Genomic DNA, 15773 nt, shown 5'->3' on the forward strand with positions numbered 1-15773 from the left:
AGAGGAGACACGGGCACTGGGCAGAGCTCCTGGACTCACTAAGTCTCCAGCTGCCTCTCAGGAACAACTTGATGGTGTAAGGTCAGTCTGAGTTGCCTTTTGCAACTAGTAGCTATGCCACCTGTGGGGAACCAATTTTAATTAATTTTGCTTGTGTCAGAGTTTAAAGCTGCATGCACCAGATTTCTCAGTGCAGGTATTTTTTTCAGATAGCTATTCCCACCCCCTCCTCCCAAATACATACTGTAAGAAAGACATTATCTTTGACAAGGAAAGAAACTTTGCATTACAAAGTATATGAAGCACATATGTCACCAAACTTGTATTTAGCAGCATTTTAATCACAGAAACAGCTTGTGGACTGGGAACTGGCTCACTGACCTATGCCATTCCCCTCCCTTGGTGGGTGGGGCCATTGGGCGGGCGTGCTCTCTTCTTCATTTTTTTTTTTTTTTTTTTTTTTTGCTATATCATTCAGCTCCACTGAACGATGCTGCCCCATTGAAGGCAAACAGCAAACCACTCTCTTTATCAAGCCCTCGCAGCCTTCAGCTCCTTCCCCATGCCTTCGTCAAGCTTTTCCACCAACATGAGGTTAAAATTTTCTGTCCTGGCGATTGTTCTGGAGGTGATCCTCATTGCTTTATTTGGGATATTTGTAAGATACAAAGAAGTCAACATTTATCTACTCGGAGAAGACCAAACAGTACACATTGAGCTGTACCCATGTAAGTATTCTTATTTGTATGGCTTGGTAAGCGTTGTAGAAGTTTTGGTTGCTATCATTTTTTGAATGGTGCTACTAAATAGAGGCTTTTCTATGAAGAGGAATTGTATTTCTGTTAAGAGGAATTGTATCACCCTTTTCTTTCTGTTCTGTCTATTGTACAAATAACTGGACTGGAAACTGGGGAGATCATTCCACTACTGCTCATGGGCATTCAGAAGGGCCCTCTCAGGGGGCACATTTTTAGCACAATATTGTCAGTCCTTTTGCACTGCAGAAGCTTTGAATGAGACTCAGATCCCATTGAAGTTGACTGGCTGGAACAAGCCCCTAGTTCTACAAAGCAATCCACTTGGTGAATCAAAGTGTTTGGCCAAAAATACCAGACAGTCTTTCTACGGTTGTGCCGGATGGCTGTGCTATGAAGGCTTGAAGCAGTTTGGGGAGGTTCTTTTCTATGTAATTCAATGTTGATGTTGATGGTTTCTTTTTCTGATGTCCACAAGCAGCTCTCTTTCTCTTTTGTACAGTGTCAGATATCAATTTCCAAATCTATGAGCCACACTGTCTGGTTTATCGCTCAATGAGCAGATTCCATCTCCTCCATCTGGGCTTTTTGTAAAGATGCTTTCAATTAAGTGCTGTTTGCTGGATGTTGCATTCACACAGGGAGCTGTCTGAGATGTTTATCTTGTGAAGTGTTGTTTTGAAGCATCCAGTCTGTTGAGCTTGACCCACACTGCTCTGCCAAAGTCGTGCCCAATGCAGGACTTATTTGATATTGCTATAAAATGCTAAGGGAATAGGCCTAACCTTTTGCAGCTGTCAACCCACTCCATTGCTGCCCATCGGTTTGGCTGCCTATCCCTAATGTCTCCCAGCAGCTTGTGGGCTTCACTTACAAATGGTTTGTGACTTTTGAGCCTCTTAAGCCTCCATCTATTCATATCTTCAGCTAATAGTTGATGGAACAGGTGATATTTATCATCTCTTGCCTCTTTTGCCAGTAATGATATTAAGGTCTGTCTTAAATCACTCAGTGTAATGCCCAAAAGTACAGTAAGTATATCTGTGTGTGTGTAGGCTGTCCAGCCTGTTACAAATCTCAGTGCACTGCTAAGTACAGTGTCAAGCTTTTTAGAGTGATAACTTCTGGACCATACAGGTGCACAATATTATTCTGGGGCATATACCATTGCAAGTGCAACGGTTCTGAGCACTTTGAAGTTGACACCCCTTTGTCATGCTGGCTAAGCCCCCCATGAAGACACTTTACTGCTGAGCTCCCGAATGTGATGTTTATAGGTGAGGGAATGATCTAATGTGACTTCTAGGTAGGTTGAAGCATGAACAAGCAGCTGATCCATGTGAATAAATAGGAATAATTGTTAACAGGTGGGCAACCCATGACTTGGTGCCATTAATGGAGAAAGTTTGGATGAAATTGCAAACTCAAAGAGTTTTTACATCTGACTGAAAGGCTGCTGCAGATAATGATAATATGCAACTTGTATATACCAGCAGTGTTTAGTTTATACATGTAAGTAGGCATCATTCCTGATACCCTTTCAGTTTAGATAGATAGATAGATAGATAGATAGATAGATAGATAGATAGATAGATCTATCTATCTATATATAACAGAAATGGGTCAGTCTGCATTTGGATGCATATATATATATATATATATATATATATATATATATATATATATATATATATATATATATCTATATGACTGACCCATTTCTCTAAGTGATAGTGCCACCCTAGGATTTTAGAAGTGGTGTTAATAAGGTCATAGTGGAGACCTAACTGATAATTTTTGGAAGAATATCCATATTTACCGCAATGAAGAAGCCATTTCAAGGAGGAAACAGATAGGTTATCCAAGATGGTATTATTGGTGACCTCTGAGTGGCACAGAGGTGAAAATCAAAGACAAGGCTAGCGACATTACTAGTGGGACAGTGATATCACCAAGGGGTCAGTGATGTACATCTTTGACAGCAAGGATGAAATATAGGAGACTCTCCCTAATGTAGAGATCTTCCTACCACCCCTAGCAGACTCCTTTTTTTCTGGGAGCTGTGTGGAACAGCACAGCGCTGCATACAGCTGCCTGCACCCAAAAATGCACCCTCAGCCTTTTGCCACAGTTTTATGGTCTCTGTCTATACTATTGAGGCAATCCTCTTTAATTCTCTATTTAAACCTCTTGAACCCTAGTTTGATGCTCGTGGGCCAGACCCATGTAAACCAGCATAGCATCATTGCCAGTAGTATAGTCTCTGTCTGTGTTAGCTGCTTCTTGTCATTCAGAATCACATATGTCTGTGCACTGAAACATCTCATTATTCAGCAGTGACTTGCAATTATAGGCCAATCTTGGGCTGCACAAGGTGCTGCATATAATGGGCCAATCTTGGGCTGCACACGGTGAACAGTGTGCAATGGTTTTGTTCAAACCATTGTTCAAACCTGCCAAACTCCAGGCCTTTCTTCATCTATCCTGCAAAAACATGCAGGGTCCTATAGAGACCCGGGCTAAGTCCTGCATTAAAAAAAGGGTCAGGTCTTCAGCTGGTATGAATCAGCTTAGCACTACAGCTATTTAAAGTCATGAATACTGACCCTTACAGAGACTTGATGGTCCAAGGGTCCAATCTAATAATCTAGTTTCACATTGTCAGTCACTGGGTTTTCCAACACCTTTCCAAAGAGAAGAAGTGAAGGACAATGCTGGGGAAAGGGACTATTCCAAAATTTAACAGACCTTGTGGATCATCTCAGTGGCCATGTCTACCATAGAAAAAGAGTTAATGTTTTAAAGCATATTGATTAATGCATTGTAACACAAGTATTAGTTTTAACCATGTAAGCAACTACCTGTTGGATCAACTTCTTGGATGGTGTTTCTCCATTGAATCCTATGGAGTCCTGCCGGGGATTTCTCTGCATTTTTGTCACACAAGGGATGAGCTTGATCCACAGAAGCAGAGTATAACATCATAGTATATTCTTGCACTTACTCACATACAAATCTAGCTTCTTGCATATTCTCTGGACTATCAAGGCTACAACACTTGAACCACACAATTCGCATAGCAGCCTTTTTTTTTGTTAAAGTTGAGTAAATAAGCTGTATCTCTATAAAAGCCACCAAAGAAAGTTCTGTACAATTTTGTATATATTTGTCCTCCTTGCAAATCTTACAAACTAGGAATGCAAGACTCCTAACAATAAATTTCATTTTATGACTTACAATGTATCTCCTGAGCTGTTGGGAGTAACAGTCACTGATAAAAAATTAACAGTTGTGCAACGAAAGAAAATGCAAACTTTACATATGAAAGAACAGCAAAGACCTTTTTCTATTGGTTTTGACTCTTGAGTCTACTTTTTTTTTAATGAATCTTCCCCTTGGTTATCCAGGGAGATGATTCTCACATACCTGCAGAAATTTTGCAACTCTTTCCAGATGTAACTACTATTATTTGAATTGGGGTATTAAGACCAACCCGGAGACATATTTGTTCCTGTGGTGTTGGAGGAAAGTTTTATTTGTTAGTCTTGAGGCAACCACTAGGTTTTGTTTAATCAAGGAAGGAAAGGTTTTTAATTGTTATATTCACTTGTAATTTTCTGCCGTGACTCAAATATTGTAGCTGCAAAAGTACATGCTAAGGGTGAAGGCTACAGAAATGTCTGATTTCCAAGTTAGGGGATAGGTGATTAGATGGTACCATATGGTGATACAACTTGGTGACATCCTCTGGCCTGTATTAGGTAGGTGATCATACTGTATGATGCTAAAAGGTCCTTTCTGACTTTAAAATATAGACATTTATAAAGTTAAAATTTCCCCATAGGAGGTTAAGAGTCCGGCACTGAAAACAGAAAGACTACAAAAGGATGATGAGCTGGAGAAATGGCCCTAAGGGGGAAATTTATTTACACTGATGCTGTGATAGGGTGATTATTGCACAAGGATCCTGCCACTGGGATTTTGTAAGCTAAGTAGGTGTGTTAGCCAGACAAGTCCAAATGTAATGAAGGGGAGCTGTGTAGCTAACACCAGTACCCTGATTTTGAAAGATCCTGCCTGCCTTTAGTCTTCATAATCCTGCCTCACCTCCAGGACAAGTGCTGAATTTTATTTTGTGGCTCAGCTGCTGGTGGCCATCCTACCCCTTGCACATTTTACCTTTCAGACTGCATTTGCTCTTTCTGACTAACAGAAAACATCAGCACAACCACTGTATTGAATGGAGACTAAACAGAGCAAGTATCCCATAACTCCAGAGAGTCTGGAAAATACAGGCTGAATAAAGTAATTCCACTGACCTAATAATGATAGACCATTGATATCAAGGAAGGCAAGTTATTCATCCTCTTGATGCCATCTAGTATGTGTGTGTGCTTTGTATTTTATACAGGTATATCCTGTAGGGTTGTTGTCACTTGCCTTGTTTTTAACAATGGTTAATGTCTTGAGACCTATACAAAGTAAGCATTTTCTTTTAAAAATGCAGTAAAAACGTCACCTGTCAATCAACATCACAAGCTTAGTGTATGCATTTTAGAATAAATGTCAAGTGCAACATAACAGCGCTCATCAGCAAACTTTGGGGAGCAGTGCTTTGGTTGGGACAGAGGGATGAGCATAGATACCCTGAAGAACTGAGAGTGAATCAGAAAAAAATAGTTGGTCCATCAGTGATGTCAGGAAGTAAGTATGAATATGTCTAGTCTGAATGGGATCCTGACCCCATGGTGAGAAGTATACACACCTCTCCTTATGCCCCATTGGCTTCAGTGAGATTCCACGCAGATGGCAAAATCTACTTGTGCGCACTTCATCACAGGATTGGGAATACACCGGTAGCGTGACACAATGCATGTGATACACACAGTTTTATTAGAGAGCTTGCCTACAATATTTTATAAATATCTTCTGATTTTAAGTATTGGCTGACATATTTTAATTGGCAGTTTGCAATGCTTTCACTGCATAATGGCTTTGAACTGAAGGTATTCTATTTAAATGAACGCACTTTGTGCCCTCTTGTGGCAAAAGATAGTGATGCAAACTTATGGTCTTGTTGCAAGTTACACTTAGGACATTTTAACTGTGCTCAAAATACTAGTATCTAAGTGTTCAAGCAGCAAAACATGTGCATAGTGCAATCATAGTGTAGCAAAGTTTTCTAGTGGAGAGTTCACTCCATATTGTATTACCTAGCATGTGGTGAGCTGATGTCCAACTGCTCCACAGAGGTAAGGTGATCAGGAGACTTGGTGCAGTGGGGAAACTGGGAGGTACCAACAGGGTCCCAGCCCTGGCACTGTGCTGGGACCAGTTCAAAGCTCCAGTGTGATATAGGGACTGGGAGTCACAAATAGATGTTTGTTTTTAGCCCCTGCAGTGCACTGTAAATGCACCTGAGTCATCAAGGGCTCCAGTACTTTGAACGTGTGTGGCAGAGCACAGGTTGTGTCTGCCACTTTAAGGGCTTGAGCAGGTTGCAGATCAGTCTGCAGGTGGGAGCAGACCCAATTAGGAGTGTCACATGGCACCCCAGAGGATGCCTCATTGCTGTAGGGCTAGGCAGTCAGGCTATAAGACAGGCCCTGAGAACAGAGCTGGGCAGTTGTAACTGGGGAGCCGAAGGGTGGACGTCTCCCTGCTGAAGTACTGCTGCTCCCTGAGCACCTGGAGATCAAGCGTAGGAACTATGGGGATGGAGGATGTTCCTGGTCCTGTAGCATGACCTAAAAATACATCCTGCTGGGGTTGGATGGTGTGGTGAGGCTGCCTGTGGTAGGGCAGTCTCCAGGAAATGACATACCTGTGCCTCCCTCATGAAAGGTGAGTACAGGATGCTGGAAAGCCTCAGCCCCCACTGCCTTGTGGGTGACCCAATGGGAAGGGGAAAGGCTAGGGGAGCACACCCTGACAGAAAAGCACAGGGACAAGGCCCACAGGGTGGGGTCCTATGCAGCATAAAGCCCAGAAGCCCCAGTGAGGGGGCAGGAAGTAGTGGCCCCAATGATGGGGCCAGAGTGAGAGCTGGAGGTTGCATAGAGTAGGGTGTGTGGCGAGGCCTGAAGGACTCTGCAAAGGCCAGTCGGAGTAGAGGCCCAGTAAGGAGCAGAGAACAAGTGAGGGAGGCAGAACAGCAGGCCCAGGAGGTGTCCGGAGGAACTATGTGGTCCACGAGCTCAGAAGGTGGACCTGTATGAGACCGGGCTAGCTGCCAAGAACCTATTCATAAAACATCAACTGGTCGATGCTGGGGCCAGGACCAGGACAGTCAAAGGGCCTGAGTGCCCACCTCAAGGGATGGCCAGAGGTAGAGGCTTGGAGTCCAGACTGGCCTAGAGGTGAGGCCAGGGCTTGTGAGACCAAGGGTTCCAGAGGGGGCCACTGCCAGGAAGGAAAGTGGTCTAGTGGGGTTTGCAGCCCAGTATGAGGGCAGAGGTTAGGTCACCTGAGTAGAAGGGATCCAGGCCAGGGTCCGGGTGTTCAGTCTGGAATATAGTGGGGCCCAATATGGGGCCTGAACCATATTGTGATGCCATCTGCAAGGCATGGGATACAATGTAGGGTTTGTATGGAGCCATGTATTATGCCCTTGGCATTGGGCATTATATGGGCAGCTTCCCACCTATGAACAACTAATTAGTTACAGCCAAAGCATGGCAGGTGAGGCAGGTGAGCAGACTGTCCTAGACAGGTGGGTGGGCCAATGATTGGACCAGCCTCAAGACAGCCCCCTGTCATAATGTGTTTTATTTAGATCCTCATAAGCATGACTGTGCAATTCCTCAGAAAACTTTCTAACCCAGTGTAACTAGTGTAACATGAAACCAGGCCTTTCCATGCTGAAGCGAGTAGAAATCTTGTAAAAATAGCATCTTTGGGGACTATAACTTTAATCCAAATATTCCCATTACTATGTCTGGTTTCCCTGTTATTGTTAGAAGAGTTTATGTGAAAAGGATGAAGGAGATTAAAGGAATGAATCTCCAGTGATGTTCTTGCTGGGAAGAGTAACTCAGAGAAAAAAAAAAATCATAATAAAAAATGGGTGCAGATATTTCAACTGAGCAGGGTAAAGTACTGGAAAAGAGTAAAATATTTTAATCAGGAAATAATAAAATATTTATGTAATGATGAAGAATGTAGGTTGCAACATTTAAAATAAACGTACATAATATTTAAAAAAACAGATACTTAAAACAGTTTTTATTCAATGCAGTACAAAGATCTAGCCCTGTTTCCACAACAAGAATGCAGGAGTGTTTGAGGTATATCTTGGTTACCAGCATTGGTAAAATGTGGTGTTATAGTCATCAGCAAAGCAGAATAAGAGCTAGCAAACTAGCATTGGTACCCCATATTTTTAAAAAGTCCAAATCAGTGTTATACTTTTATCTAAAAAATAGCAGACCCTCACCTCAGACCTTAAGGCTAAGTACAGACAGTCAAAAAGCCCCAGGCTGAATCAAATGAATCTTTGCAGGTTAGTATAAACTGTGTAGACTGAACTGAGAAGCAAATGAGCAGACATTTACTTTTGAAATGGGAAAAGCAGCCAAACCTCTGCAGTGGCCCATACCAGGAGCTGGAGGGTGATAGAGCATCCCAGCCTGGTGGCCACTGCTGCCAAAGGGCTTATCCTGCTTAGATGCCCAGCACATGCCCCCCACCCCACCGAAACCCTTGAGGGGAACTCCTGGAGGGAATAGTCCTTCTGTCCCAGGGTCCTGAGCCTCAGAGGGCATTGCCCATGCCTGGCAGCGCCCCCCCCCCCCCGCCCCCCAATCCCTGGCCCTGGTGCAGAGCAGGGACTTAATAATAGACTTTAGGATGGGGGAGAAAACACCACCCCCCACCACCCACTGGACCCCTAACCAGGTGTTGCCTTGCTTTCCACAAAGCAGGGAAAAGCCTCAGAAGGGTTTCCTCCCCTCACCAGGCAGACCGCAGTTGGAGTCTGGTGCAGGCCAGGGAGGGGGTTTAAACCCCACCATTGGCAATGTATAGGAGGTGCACGCTGGTGCACATGCACCCCTGAAATCGGCCATGCATCCCCTGGAAGTGCCAGTCATGAAACCACAAATGCCACTGGAAGTGTACTTCCAGTTTCACTGTTGGCTCAGCAATCGGACACTGGGGATACCCCCCATCCCTCCATCGGCAATCTGCTACCCCTCCAGACTTGGGAGGCACCAGTCACCCATGAACCCCGCCTACCTCCTTCCTCCTCAGCTGGCCAAGCTGCGACAGGACCTGGCCATGCCCTCTGTTCTCCGCTCAAGTGGGGTGTGGGGAAAAGCCTCAGAGGAATTCCCTACCTCCTCCAGTCAGACCCCAGCTGAGGTCCAGTGCAGACCATGGAGTGGGTTTAAACCCCACCTTCCCATCCTCCATCCTCCTTAGCTGGCTGGGCCAGAGTCTGGATAAGCCTTCTGCTCTCTGCTTGGGCAAAGAGTGGAGGGCAGGGGAAAAAGTTTAGGAGGTCTTCCATCCTTCCCTTTCTGTGTGCCCCCTCCCATGCTCCACAGACCCTGGCTATGGTCCAATGCCAGGGTTTCCCCCCACCCCCCATCTCCTACTTAGCCGGCCCAAGGAGTGATAGTGCTCTGGCTAGGGAGCAGAGGGGAAGGGTCAGCCCTGCTCCACTGGAGCAGACTCATGGCCCAGGGCTACAAAGCATCCTGGAGTGCTGGGGGACTCTGAGTTAATTTGAACTAGGAGGGGGTGTGGGGCAGAAGTTCCATAAACTGGTTTGATCTTAATCAGTTAAGTCTTATACTACATCCAGCGAGGTTTATCTTAAACTAGTTTTGGGCATTTTGAAAGTGGTTTAAGTGAACTGAACTTCTGTTCTGTTACAGTCTTAAACCAGTTTCTGATCATTTAAACCGGTTTATGTGTAACTTCTGTCCCTAAACCAAGTGTTACAATTTTGCAGATTGCGTTGATTAAAAGAAATCATACTCCATTCCATATCTGATCTTATTAAATTATTTCTTTACTCCAAATACTTCCCCTTTGCAAGTCTAGTCACAGTCTTCATGGACTTTTCAGTTTTTCAGGATGTTCATGTGATGATATTTGTTGGATTTGGTTTCCTGATGACTTTCCTGAAGAAATATGGATTCACCAGTGTTGGAATCAACATGCTCATTGCTGCTGTTGGTCTCCAGTGGGGCACCCTCATGCAAGGGTTTTGGCATATGAAAAGAGGGGAAATTCATGTTACTGTTAAAAGGTAGGTATAACTTTCTACCAAGCTAAATACTTCTCCCACTGAAAGCAATGGCAACATGTCCCCTGACTACAGGCTCAGCCTCTTTAAGTGCATTAACATTGATGGAAGTCTTTTCATTGACTATTATAGGGTTTTTGATCTCCAGACCTATAAAAGACCCACCACAGTGGGTGAACCTACATGTGTGCTTCATTGTGGAGCTGACTAATTAGCTCCGCAGTAAAGTGTCACAGTCTACACGTGCGCGGGTATTAGGGCTCAGTAAATTAATTAACTCTGCCGTAGGATAGTACTGTTGGGGACAGTACAATCCTATAGCAGAGTAATTTACTCAACTGAAATGCACATGTAGATGGTGACAGAGGCTGGCTGGGGCATGAGGGTGCTAAAGCGCAGGGGGATGTCTGCCATCTACCCCCACACTTGAGCAACCTCATGCCCCATCCAGCCCCTCTGCTGCCTGATGCCATCACTCAGAGCCCACGACTAACCCCTCCCCACCAGGCCCTGCCAGCCCAGGGATGCTCCATCTATGCTCAAACTGCTGTGGTCCCAGGCACACAGATAGACAGTATGCCCAGGAGCAGCTTACTCCAGTGCAAACTGTGCCAGAATGTATCACATCGCCTTAATGGCATGTGGAGATGCACTATAGTGATGATTCATAATAAATGTTTATATGCAAATGAGTCCTCCCAATACAGTATTTGCCAAAATATTTTAACCCAGCCCAGGCATATCCAAGTGACAGATCGTGCATCTGACACTCTGCTTTCTTTGTTGTTATACCTTACTGAAAAACCCAATAGAGGGCATAAAGACTAACTGGCTTACAATCAGCTCCCTGACAGAGACTTCACTAGAAGCTTTCTTGCATAAGTGAGGGCTCCCAGTCAGGCATGGGTTAATATATTTTCCCAGTCTCCAAATTAACTGTACCTAGCACCTGCCCACATAAACAGCACTGATGCAACTAAGCAGGAAAGCACCGAGAATTTCCCAGCCGAGCTACACCCTGTGGCCTGAGAAGAACCATTGAATAGAGCAGGGCTGGGGCAGGAAGGGAAGGGGATCCTGGAGCCCCTGGATCCTGCTGCAGCCAGAGCAATAGGGGGAGTGACAGCCTGTTGGGAACCCCAGTGCAGCAGTTAACCCCTTGTAGGCTGCATACAACCCATGGGCTACCAGTTAGACAGCCCCAGAGCAGAACAAGGGGTTTACCTCCCCTTAAATTGCCTGTTAGCATATGGGAGCATATCTCTGTGATCTAAACCAAGTCTTGGACCCCACACTGCAAGAAGCCTCCTAAGGAGGGATTTGTTATTGTTGTTAAGCACAATATTGGATTGTAACATGCTCCTTTTTCAGTCCTCGAGTGTTATGTTTTCATGGATGACATTATTTTTTACATGTTTGTGTTCCATTTCATTTCTGGTCATGCTCGACTGATTTTGATTTATGCAATGTTTGTCTGTTTTGATGTCTGTTTCTTCCCATCTCCTTAAACCCAGCATGATCAATGCAGACTTCAGCACGGCAACTGTCTTGATTTCATTTGGAGCTCTCCTGGGGAAAACAAGCCCAGTCCAAATGATGATCCTAGCAATTCTGGAGATCACACTCTTTTCATGCAATGAGTACCTTGTTGTGGACGTCCTGAAAGTAGGTATCATGCCTTTATTTTCATAAGTAAGGAGAAAGACTAAATCCCCTGTAGGTAAAGCAAACACCTCTCTGCTCTGCCATGGTGCACTTCAAGCCTTTGCTTTTGTTTTTCAATTGCCTGACTTGATTCCTCTGTCTAGCCATCTCATTGCTTAGCTTCAGCATTAAAATACTGCTTCTCTGTGACACAACTTCCTATCTCCCTCACTCACTTGCCTATTCCTCTTTCTCTGTACTTGCTAATTCCAGGTGTTGGCTTAATTTGTGACTGCCAAACACTTCAAAGTCCTCTTGTGAAGTCCATAGATTCATAGATTGTAGAGTCGGAAGGGACCACAATGGATCATCGTGTCCGACCCCCTGACCCTGGCAGGAAAGAGAAGCGAGGTCACATGACCCCATCCAGGTGACTATCTAGCCTCTTGATAGCACCACCTCTCTTGGAAGCCCATTTCAGATCCTGGCCACCCTTACTGTGAAAAATTTCTTCCTAATATCTAACCTAAATCCACTCTCAACTAATTTACACCCAGTATTCCTAGTCACTCCCTGGGGCGCCTTAGTAAGCAGCGCGTCCCCTATTCCCCGTTGACCTCCCCTAATAAATTTATAGGCGGCCACAAGATCTCCCCTCAGCCATCTCTTGTGAAGGCTGAAGAGATTCAGCTCTCTCAACCTCCCCCCGTAGGGTCTATCATGAAGGCCACTAATCATGCAAGTGGCCCTCCTCTGGACCCTCTCCAGATTCTCCACATCCCTCTTGAAGTGCGGCACCCAAAACTGGACACAGTACTCCAACTGCGGCCTGACCAGTGCCGCATAGAGGGGGAGCATCATTTCCTTTGATGTATTAGTCATGCACCTGCTAATGCACGAAAAGTTGCGATTGGCCTTGCTGATGGCCTCGTTACACTGCTGGCTCATGTTCATCTTGGAGTCAATTATGACTCCAAGATCCCTCTCTGCCTCTGAGCTGCTGAGAAGGACACTCCCTAACCTATAGGTGTTCTGGGGGTTCCTCCTTCCCAGGTGGAGTACCTTACAATTTTCTTTATTAAATTGCATCCTATTTCTCTCTGCCCATTGATCCAACCTGTCCAGGTCAGCCTGAATCTGCTCCCTGCCCTCCAGTGTACTAACTTTGCCCCATAACTTGATATCATCAGCAAACTTGGAGAGGGTGCTCTCCACGCCCTCGTCCAAATCTCTGATGAAGATATTAAATTACATTAGTCCGAGGACCGAACCCCGTGGGACTCCACTGCCCACCTCCCTTCAGGCCGAGAAGGACCCATCCACCACCACTCTGTGGGTGCAGTCCGTAAGCCAGTTGGCCACCCATCTGACTGTGTAGGCATCCACTCCACAGTCTGCTAGCTTCCCAATGAGGATAGGGTGTGAAATTGTGTTGAAGGCCTTCCTAAAGTCCAGGAAGATGACATCAGTCTTGGCTCCCACGTCCAAGCAGTGTGTGACCTGGTCCATCTTGTGGCATAAAATGTGATTGTAATATTTTTCATGAAATTGATTAATATATTTCAAAATGAGCAGTAAAGGATAGTTAACTTCTAGATCTATTGGTCTGAGTCTGGTTTTCAGTGTGAGAGAACCTACAGTAAGAAAGTACTGGCACCATTTAAATTTTGAGAAAGAGCTTCATGCTCAGTGTGAAACTAGCTCTCCAGGAGAATGAGAAGCAGGAGCAAGCCACTGGAGGGCTCCTGAATCCTCCTTCATTATTTATATACTGCAGGCCTTACTTTAGATCCCAAGATCAGGACTCTTAAACCTAAACTAACATTTTCCTCCTGTATCATTCTTGTCTGTATATCTGTGCAGAATTACCAGTAGGACAGTGCAGTGGTTGGGGACAGTTAGCAAACAATTCTCACTTCTTAACATATATCAAGCTTCCCCCTCCCCCCCACCCCCGAGATTCACATGAGCAACAAAACGTCCATCCAGAACTAACTTTCTAACACCCCACAATTCAAAAGTGTGCAAATTTGAAATTTTTAATAAAAGAGGATTCACCCACAAAATTGAAACATAGCTTTTGAACCCTTCCAAGGTTTTAGGATGCTAGGACCAAGAGTTTTGATTTGTACCCCCTCTGAATAAAACAACGGAAGTGTTAAGGGCCAGGCATCTACTGGTCTTAGGCACCTAAGTATGATCTTAGTCCACTCTGCTTAAACATTAATTGACCTACTTTTGTAAAAAGTCATACTTTTAGCTATAAGAATAAACCACAAAAAGGAGCAAGCAGAAGGAAGCGTTATGTTTTTTTTTAAGGAACTCTAGTAGGGTGGAATTGGGTCTGGACATAAAGCTTTTAAGAATTGTTAAAGACTCATCTAAAAAGTGCTCTGTATAACTAGTAAAGAATAACTCATGGTAACCATTGTGTCTTTACTGTGGTACATCTTTGCTCTGTAGTGGTCTCAACCGCTAACTCCTAGTCTCCACGAAGGGAAGTCAATTGACAAGCCTATCCAAACTCTTCCTGTCTTGAATCCTGTCTTCTCCATGGCCACAATATGGGCCACAACAGTGATAGGGTTTATATTTTTTTTTTCCCTATTGTAGGCCACAGATACTGGAGCATCAATGACTATTCATGCTTTTGGAGCTTACTTTGGTCTGGCTGTAGCCCGAGTCTTGTATCGCCCTGGTTTGAAAAAAGGTCATGAAAATGAAGGGTCTTCCTATCACTCAGACATGTTTGCTATGATTGGTAAGTAAGAGGCAGTTGTTGTAAGAATAATGGAGAGTACTACTCAGTTGTTCCCTTTCTCATCCACTGCATATGCTACTCACCTTGCTATCCTACAACTTTTTGCTCATTATCCTTGTAGTGCATTACTTTTCTTCTGCCACTGCTATTGTGTTTTCAACACAACCCAAAATTGCTAACTGCTTGAAACAAAAAAGGGAGACAAAAGAGAGAGATATTCCAATGAGAGAGAGATTGAACCAAATGTTTATTTAAAGGAAATTACTGTCATTTTCTGTAGCAAAGAAGTTTTATTGGAAAATCTTTAACTACCTCTAGTTAACGAGTTAAATCTCCCAAACCTTCCTGTTAGGTGAGTGATCAATATATCGCATATGAAAAAAAATTAAGACATAAAGAACTTATAAGCAAGATTCTTTGACCTTTCCTTACATTGAGGAGTTGTAGCCTGCAAGAATCCCAAAGGACCTACCCCATGAGCAAGGTATTATTTACGGCAAAATCGTATCCTCGGTGACTTGACAATGGCCATAGAACAAGTCTTCAGGAGAACCCAGACAAACCAGGACTAACCACTACACTTCTGTTTCTCTTTGTCAGTCTCCTTGAATACTGTGTTACATAGGGAGGTAGAGAAAGAAGCTCAAAAGTGCCAGGGGTCTAATGTCTAGTGTAACACATTCTTGTGTAGTATTCCATCACTTTTCCAAGCATTTGATCACTTCCCAGGCATGTTGCCCTCCTTTGGCCATTAGGAAGCTATTTGTGCTTTGCTGGATCTCTGTCATTGAAAACCCTCCAGTAATGAAATGATTCTTTGTATTCCTACAGGCACTCTTTTCCTCTGGCTGTTTTGGCCCAGTTTCAACTCTGCCATTGCTGCACCTGGGGACCCTCAATACAGAGCAATAGTTAATACTTACTTCTCTCTAGCTGCATGTACGGTCACAGCATTTGCCTTCTCCAGCTTAACTGAGCATAGAGGCAAGTTTGATATGGTAAGATAATTGTTCCTGCCATTGAATCTAGCGTGGAATTGCAAACAGTCAAAAGTTTTTAAAGGTATCGAGAAAACACCTACCCTCAAAGGAGTGGTTTCTAAAAAATTAGGACCCTACTCAACCATATAGTGAGACTATCCTACTGTTTTATTATGAATCCATGGATTGACATACCAAGTCCTGGCTGCAGCAGTTACTGGGTAGGAGGATCAAAACCAGGTCTCTAAGGGGATTAATTCCTGACTTTCTCAATAGCACATCCATTCCTGTGGGAAACAATTAAAAATTAATACATCTTTTACAATGTGATAACAAAGAAGGCATGTGCAGTAAGTCACACTGGGCATTTTTATGCATGC

The 15773-nt window shown here is 44.1% G+C and overlaps 1 protein-coding gene across 1 annotated transcript in view; it reads left to right on the forward strand.

Moving 5' to 3' along the window:
- The first annotated feature begins 484 nt into the window (after window positions 1–484).
- Window positions 485–15773, forward strand: part of RHAG (Rh associated glycoprotein) — a 29019-nt gene continuing 13730 nt past the window's right edge. Inside the window, exons 1-5 of the mRNA XM_006267395.4 lie at window positions 485–728; window positions 9828–10011; window positions 11523–11673; window positions 14266–14413; window positions 15245–15411. Coding sequence (XP_006267457.1) covers window positions 563–728; window positions 9828–10011; window positions 11523–11673; window positions 14266–14413; window positions 15245–15411 — 816 coding nt within the window. The 5' untranslated portion in view covers window positions 485–562. The remainder of the gene's footprint in view (window positions 729–9827; window positions 10012–11522; window positions 11674–14265; window positions 14414–15244; window positions 15412–15773) is intronic.

This window comes from Alligator mississippiensis, chromosome 1, assembly GCF_030867095.1.
Source record: "Alligator mississippiensis isolate rAllMis1 chromosome 1, rAllMis1, whole genome shotgun sequence".
Taxonomy (NCBI): domain Eukaryota; kingdom Metazoa; phylum Chordata; order Crocodylia; family Alligatoridae; genus Alligator; species Alligator mississippiensis.